We start from the raw sequence: 8,513 nt of genomic DNA, 5'->3' as shown, positions 1-8,513 counted from the left end.
CCTGTACAGGGTCGCTGTGAGTCGGAACTGACTCTACGGCACATAACAACAACATCTTTTTGAAGACCTTTGGTTTTTTTCCTGTATGATGTTCTTGATGTCATTCTACAACTCTTATGGTTTTCGGTTATTAGTGTCTAATGCGTCAAATCTGTTCTTAAGATGTTCTCTAAATTCAGGTGGGATATATTCAAGGTCCTATTTTGACTCTCTTGGACTTGTCTTACTTTCTTCACCCTCAGCCTGAACTTGCATGTGAGCAGTCGATGATCTGTTTCATAGTCTGTCCCTGGCCTTCTTTACAAACTAAATCAAGCACTTAGTTTGCACCACTCAGAGCCTCCTGAGGTATCATTAGCAAGAATTGGATGTTATTAAATAGTTTTTCTGGATTATTGAGATAATCATATGGTGCTTTTTTTTCTTTTGATCTGCTAATATGTTTAATTACTAGGAAACAAAAAAAAAAAGTAAAATAGAATTAAAAGATCATACAATTTTTCTATGAACTTTTTGAAGTCCCCTCACACATTGAAATATTTTTCTATAAATGAAAATACAACACAGTGGTTTTTGTAGGTGTTCTGTTTATGCTTCAGTTGTACATTCTGTATTTGATTTTGGGTGCATCTGTATATGTCCTTTGCATCAGTCCTTTGTTTTCCAAACATTGGACTGCTAACCGAAAGATCAGGGGATCAAAGCCACTAGTCATTCCTCGAAAACCATCTGCTGGGTTATGAGTCAGATCACAATCAATGATACTTAACAACAACAACAGCAACAATGTTCTTACTAATTTTTGCCTGCTTTTATCTGTTGATCTATGACTTACTATTATCATAACAGTTATAATTTTATTGATTGTTATAATTGTATTTGTATTATATAATTTTGTCTGATCTAGGAATTACTGAGAGTATTTTCAGTTTGTCCTTTTTTCCCAGCCTGTCAATTTTTCTTTATTTTTTAGGCCATATTGTTGTTGTTCTTTAGTGCCATCGATTCAGTTCTGACTCTTATCGACCCTGTGTAAGGTTTCCGAGGAGCAGTTGATGAGCTTGAACTGCCTACCTTGCAGTCCAGCACATGAACCCGCGGCACCATACCAGGACTGGTTAAATATATAAAAATTCAGGGTTGCTATTTTCCTGGTTAATTTAAGGATCTTTGGTGGTACAGTGGATTTAGCATTGGGCTGCTAACCAGAAAGGTTGGTAGTTCAACCCAGCAACCCCTCGTGAGAGAAAGATGAGGCCGTTAGCTTTCATAAAGATTGATGGCTTCAGAGACCCTGTGGAGCAGTTGTACTCTGTCCTGTAGGTCACTGTGAGTCAGAACCAACTGGATGACAGTGGATTTGGGTTTAATTTCCATGTCATTATTGTTTGTTTTCAAGAATTCTTTTTGCTCCCCAGGATCTTCTCAACACATTGTCTAATCTCTGTTTTTTTCTCATTAATGAGTTTAAACATAATTGTTTTATAGTATCTCTTGGGTTTTTTTCTTTTGATCTTTTTAGATGAGAATTGAAAAAATTACAATCTAGCCCATTGCACGTTTTTATGAAGTTTTATTGGAACATAGTCATATTCATTTATACTTTCCACAGCTGCTTTTTGTGCCATAGCAGTAGCTTGTGATGGAGACCTGACACACCAGTGGTGTGTTTGGGCAAGTAGGACAGGGTTAAATTCCTTAGACCTTTCTGGATCTTTACAGAAAAAATTTTCCCAGTCCCTGGTCAAGATCCTAAGAAGTCATTGTGTCACTGTGACAGAGCTCTTGAGTGCTAGCCAAGGCTGCAGTGTAGTTCAAACCCATCAGGTGTTCAGTGGGAGAAAGCTGTAGCAATCTGCATCTGTAAAGATAAAAACCTTGGAAACCTGGTGAGGCCTGCTATGGATTGAACTGTGTCCCCCTAAATGATGTGTTATAAATCTTAATCTCTATGCCTGTGGTTATAATCCCATTTAGGAATGGGTTTCCTTTGTTCTTTTAATGAAACAGGAATCATATAGGGTATATCTTGAGTTAGTATCTTTTGAGACATAATAGATATTAAACTCAAGCTAGCAAGCTAATATGGAGGAAGAGAAATGCCCAACCACTAGATCACCCAGGAGGGGAAGCTCAGAGACAAGGACTTTGTTCCAGAACTGACAATGAGAGAAAACCTTCCCCTAGAACCCTGAATTTGAACTTCCAGCCTCCAGAACTGTGTGAAAATAAATTTCTGTTTGTTAAAGCCACCCATTTGTGGTCTGTTTTAGCAGCACTCGGTAACTATGACAGGCAGTTCTTCTCAGTCCTAAGGGCTGCTTTGCATCAGAATCAACTCAATGGCAGCAGGTTTGGTTGTAGTCTACCACTTCTCACTCATAATAAATCATTTCCTTTCATGATTTTTAATATTTTCAATGACTTATGCTAGACTCATCTTCAGTTTGCAGCTGGAATAAGTTATGGAAGTAGAGTGGTTTCGTAGTTTCATCTCTCTGGTCCCCCATGGATTTTACTGATATAGTTGTTCTTAAATGCCGTCAAGTTGGTTCTGACTCACAGTGACCTTGTTTAGGGTTTCTGAGGCTGTATATCTTTATAGGAGTAGAAAGTGTCATCTTTTTCCCTTGAAATGACTGGTTGACTCAAACTGCCATGTTGTAGTTCATAATCCTGTGCTTATCCTACAGAATCACCATGCTCCACACTGATGTGGTAGCAGTTAATATATTTATTTCTTGGTTTGGAGATTCTTATGCCACACAGTGGTTTAATTTCAACCTCATATTTGTGTATAGTACAGACTTATGGTTTCAGTGTCTACTAAGAAACGTATCTTAGTCCTACCCCCCTACACATATCCCTTGTAGAATCCACCTTACTGCTTCTCATTCTGTGGCGTGGGAAAAGCTGTTTCAGTACCTGTTTCGTTAGGGTGTATTACCTTTCAAAGCTCTGGCTTTATGGAGTGGTCTAAGTTTTAACCCCCATTTCTCAGGGGTACAAGACCATGTCTTATGTACTCATATGGATGTTCACAATCCATCTTCTAGTCATTTGAGTCTAAATCATGGTCGGAGCCCCACCATTCCAACACTATCACCACTAACAGCTGCAATATCCAATATCATCAAGGTTACAAAGTTATAATTCTGGTTTAATTTCCTTCTTCATTTTTGGCAACTAGGAGTTTTTGCTTATTTGTTTTGAGTGCAGCTTCCCCCCCCCCCCCCCCCAACCCCCAATGCTTCATTATAGTCTGTAAAGCATTTGTGTTTCAGTAGTAGGAAGGTGGGCACAATTAGCTCCCTTTTCCATATAATTGTTGTTGTTGTTGTTATGTGCCGTGGAGTCGGTTCCGACTCATAGCGACCCTAAACAGGGTTTCCGAGGCTGTTAATCTTTAGCAACCCTGCACAGGGGTTCCAAGGCTGTTAATCTTTACGGGAGCAGAACGCCTCATCTTTCTCCCACGGAGCAGCTGGTAGTTTCGAACTGCTGACCTTGCGGTTCGCAGCCCGATTTGTAACCACTACTAAGCATCCATTTTTTTCTTCAGTTTCCTCAGCTTTAGAAATGCTGAGCATGTTCTTCCCTTTTTGTTTTTTTAACTCCAGGTCTTTGCACATTTTGTTACAATATTTGACCTAGTCTTCTCTAGCTGACCTTTGAAATTTTCTGTTCAGCTCTTGTACCTCCTTACTTCTTCCGTCTGCTTTAGCATCTCAGTTGGAAAGCAAGTTTCAGTGTCTCTTCTGACATGCATTTTGGTCTTTTCCATTTTTCTTGTCTTCTTAATAACCTTTTGCTTTCTTCCTGTATGATGTCCTTGATGTCATCCCACAACTCTTCTGGTCTTTGGTCTTTAGTGTGTAATGCATTAAATCTGTTCCTCAGGTGGGATATATTCAAAGCCGTATTTTGTCTCTCTTGGACTTATTTTAATTTTCTTCAGCTTCAGTCTCAATTTGCATATGAGCAATTGATAGTCTGTTGCAGTCTGTTCCTGGCGTTGTTTTGACTGATGATATCGAGCTTTTCCACTGTCCCTTTCCACAGATGTGTAGTCTATTTGATTTCTGTATATTCCATCTGGTGAGGTCCATGTGTATAGTCTTTTATGTTGTTTTAAAACGGTATTTGCTTGTAAAGGGTAGAAGTTTTGTAACAGAAATGGGGGAGTAGTTAATCTTTCAGTCCAGAAACAAAGGACCCTAGGACCATCAAGGGAGAAGAGCACAAGCAGAATGTGGGACCTTATACCAGAGATGGAAGCAGAGATGGGTACATGGAGAGAGGGAGCAGTTGAGGACTCTAGATTCATGGGAAGTGCTGGCAGCCAGGAGGCAGACTTGCAGAATGTGCCCTCTGATGGTGTAAATTATTATATATGCTTGAGTGTTTATAAAAAAAAGAGCTAACGTGAGTAGAGGGAAATATTGTTAACTGATGGTACATGGAGGGGATTATAATCATTGTAATGAAACAAGGTTGTATAATTGTTGAATGTAAAACTGATGACCTGCCCTGTAAACTTTCACTCAATCCACAATAAAAACCTTAAAAAAAATTAAAAAAAGAAGATATTTGCAATGAAGAAGTTAATGGTCTTGCAAAATTCTACTATGCTATCTCCAGTATCATTTCTATCACTGAGACCATATTTTCTAACTACTGATCCTTCCTCTTTCTAATATTTGCATTCCAGTTACCAGTAATTATTAATATATCTTGATTGCATGTTTGATCAATTTCAGACTGAAGACGTTTGTAGAATTCTTCAGTGTCATTATCACTGGCTTTAGTGGTTGTGTGTAAATTTGAATCATAGTGGTATTAACTGGTCTTCCTTGTAGGCGTATGGATATTATCTTGTCACAGACAGCTTCATGACTGATCTTGATATGTTCTTTTGATGATGAATACAACACCATTCTTCTTCAACTTGTCATTACTGGGATAGTAAAACATGTGATTGTCAGATTAAAAGTGGCCAATAACAATCCATTTCAGCTCACTAATGCCTAGGATATTGGTGTTTATACATTCCATTTCATTTTTGACAATTTGCAGTTTTCCTAAATTCACGCTTCATGCATTCCATGTTCCAATTATTAATGGATTTTTTACAGCTGATTCTTGTCATTTTGAGTTGTGCCCCATGAACAAATGAAGATCCCGAGCACTTTTCTCCATTCGCATCATCACAGTCAGTTTTACTTGGAGGAAGCAACTCTTTCCCAGTCTCATTTTGAGTGCCTTCCAACCTGAGGGACTCATCTTCCAGCATTATATCTGATAATATTCTGGTGCTCTTTATCATATTTCAATATTCAGTAATTTGGTGTTTTTAAAAACTCCACTGTCCTCAATTCTATGCTTAATTCGCTAACCGTAATAAATTCCCTAGCTTTTTTATTTTTCCACTCCCTAAGTGTAGATGTTTACTAAGAATCTATTCTTGGCCTCTTCTTTCAAACCCGTCCTGTCCAGTATAATAACAGTGTCCACTGCCACATGTGGCCAATGTAAAGTGAGATATGGTGTAAGTACAAAATGCACACTGGATTTCAAGGACTTAGTATGAAAAGAAGAATATAAATTATGTTAATTTTATAGTGATTACATGTTGAAATGATACTTTAAATATATTAGATTCAATTAAATATATTAAATTTATTTTACCTGCTGCTTTTTACTCTTTTTTAAAATGTGGCCAGTACACAACTTTCAACTAGATATGCTGCTCATATTGGGCAGCTGAGTTCTAGACCTGACCTTTCTCCTTAGCTCTATCCTCATATTTCTAGGATACAGTCCCAGTATACCATCTTCTCAGGGAGCTGGCTCAGAACCTCAGTAGGTTTTGGGTTTCATCTACCAGGTCTCCCACACCAAATCTTTTGCCAAGACCTATAATTCTTACGGACTCCTGGTGTGCTGCTGTAGGATGAGCACTGGCCTGTGAATTACAATGTCCGTAGTTCAAACCCACCAGCTGCTCCTCAGAAACCCTACACAGGGTTGCTATGAATTGGAACCAACTTGACAGCAGTTAACAATAAAAACATAATTCTTAAGACTTTCTGCTGCAGTCCTCCATGTCTATTCCCTGTAATTCCTTTTTTTGGCTCTTCGTAAACTTTTACTTTTTAGACTTCGCTTACTAAGAGCTATCTCTGGTTACATCACTTCTCTCTTTCCCAGAATATGAAGCCCAGGTTTCATAAACTGACAAGCCTTCTGTGAGTCTTGCTCTGACCTATATTGTTCAGTGCTCTTACTAATTCTCTTTCACGCTCCCCATAACAGTCGGCTAAACATCTCATTTTTCCTTGTATGCCAGTGTTGGTCTTTCTGTGTGCCTTTGCTTATGCCACATCCCAAACTTTGAGTACTATTTTAAAAAAACATTCCCTGGTATTAGACATTCCCTAACAACTTGGTCAAGTACTACTACTTGTGTATTTATCCACTCCTTAAATTCCCAAAGCTCTGGGTGAGCATCACTTATATAATACTTTCCAATTTCTAGTTTATATTATTTATGTATATGTGTTACCTTTTCTCCAATGGCTCCAGCTCATTCAAGTGCATAGCAATTTTAAAAATAAATGGGGGGAAAAAAAAGAATGAGCTTATTAGTTCAATTAGAATTGCCAAATGGGTCCTATAAGATTAGGAAGTCAAATATTTGCATATGCAGTATGCAGATATAAAGTAGTGTACTACTAAGGTATGAATTCATTATTTATTGAGTGCTTTTTTTTTTCATTTGTAATAGAATATTTTCACTCTACAAACAGGATTTGTGAACAAAGATATTTCTGTTTTCTTCTCTCCTAGATTACCCAAAAGTACCAACTTCATGAAGTCACTGCTTATCTATTGGAGAAAAAAGGAGATGTTCATGGTGCCTTTTTAATAATGCTAGAGGTGAGATTTTTCGTATATTTGCTATCTTATGTTTCTGTGTCCGCCTCTATCCATTCATCAGTCTATTTTAGTTTATGTTTTGAAATAAGTTTCAGACATTGGTACATTTTATTCCTGAATAATTTCATCAAACATGTCATTCTGTAGTGGTGCTCTTTTTTTTTTACATAAAAGTTATATATAGTGAAATACACTAATTTTGGTGGGTTTTGAGAAATGCTATATCTGTGTTGTCCAAATCCCAAAATAGAAAACATGAACGTCACCCAAGAAAGCTTCCCTCATGATTCTAATCAGTTCCCATTTCCCTAGAAACAACCACTTTTCTGATGGTCCCCTCTGGATAAGTTTTGCCAACTCTTGCCATCCATGTCAATGGGCTCATCCAGTATGTAAAGCTTTTTCCACACAGCATATTCTTTTTAAGACTTAGCTCAATTATTTCATCTATTTTGTCCCTTTTTCTGCTGAGTAATATGTAATTGTATGAACACAGTCAGACCCCAGATTACAAAGAAGATCCTTCCTAAGTGTGTCTTTAAGTTGAATTACTAAGTTGAAACACGTGTATATAGGAACAGATTCTTACATAGTCTTATTTTAATGAAAAATAAAAAAATCTGTAGTCTTTTCAGTGATTTAAAAGCTGCACATGTATCAAGTAAAGTTGAATGTACCAAAGAATTCTTTGTGAGTAGGGGTTGCTTCATTCATGTTGAAGTGCAGGCAAGTTTACATAACATTAAATAACAAGTTGGAGTTGTCTTTAAGACTGACATAGGTATCACAAGACTTTCTGTACTTAATAGTTTGAGTTCCTTCCAGTATTGCTAGCCATGCTTTCTGAATACACAGGGTTCACTTCTGAGTGGCTGTATGGGACCTTCTTTAACAGCCTTGTTTACTTTAAAATATATTAAAATATTTGGTGGATTAGAAATATAAAGTGTTTTTTTAGCTCCTGTATTTTTTTTTTTCTACTTTACAGAGACTGCAAAGCAAACTTCAAGAGATAACCCATGAAGGTGAAAGTAAGTTTTGGGCTATAAAATTACAATGATTTTTTTTCTTCCATGGACACTGTGATTTGAATCCAGCCTTTACTAATAAACAGATTAGTCTGTCAGATAATGACTATTTAACCACTTCAACCTTGATCTGAATTTTAGCTAGCTTTCAAGGGTTCAAAATAGGAAATCATGTAAACCATTGTGGTTTTGTGATGATAATGACAGTGATGTTAAATGTACAGAAAATAGTATTTACTGCTATTAGTTATTTAGTCATTTATAATTCTGTAGCTATGTATAAAAGAGGTACATACCTGAACAGACCCATAACAAAAGAGGAAGTTGATCAAGTCATCAAAAGACTCCTAACCAAAAAAAGTCCAGGCCGAGATGGCTTCATTGGTGAGTTCAACCAAACATTCAGGGAAGAGCTATCATCAATTCTACTCAAATTATTCCACAAGATAGAGGAGGTTGGAAAGCTTCCTATAATACATTTTATGAAGCAAGAATAACCCTCATACCAAAACCAGGGAAGAACATCACTAAGAAAGAAAACTACAG

At 37.1% G+C, this 8,513-nt stretch overlaps 1 protein-coding gene across 1 annotated transcript in view; it reads left to right on the top strand.

Moving 5' to 3' along the window:
* VPS8 (vacuolar protein sorting 8 homolog (S. cerevisiae)) overlaps positions 1-8,513 on the top strand; it is a 389,175-nt gene that overhangs the window by 215,301 nt on the left and 165,361 nt on the right. Inside the window, exons 35-36 of the mRNA XM_006869833.1 lie at positions 6,850-6,939; positions 7,928-7,970. Coding sequence (XP_006869895.1) covers positions 6,850-6,939; positions 7,928-7,970 — 133 coding nt within the window. The remainder of the gene's footprint in view (positions 1-6,849; positions 6,940-7,927; positions 7,971-8,513) is intronic.

Source organism: Chrysochloris asiatica, unplaced genomic scaffold (genome assembly GCF_000296735.1).
Source record: "Chrysochloris asiatica unplaced genomic scaffold, ChrAsi1.0 scaffold00135, whole genome shotgun sequence".
In the NCBI taxonomy this organism is placed as follows: Eukaryota; Metazoa; Chordata; class Mammalia; order Afrosoricida; family Chrysochloridae; genus Chrysochloris; species Chrysochloris asiatica.
The sequence above is the reverse complement of the archived record's forward strand: the minus strand, read 5'-3'. Positions and strand labels throughout refer to the sequence as shown.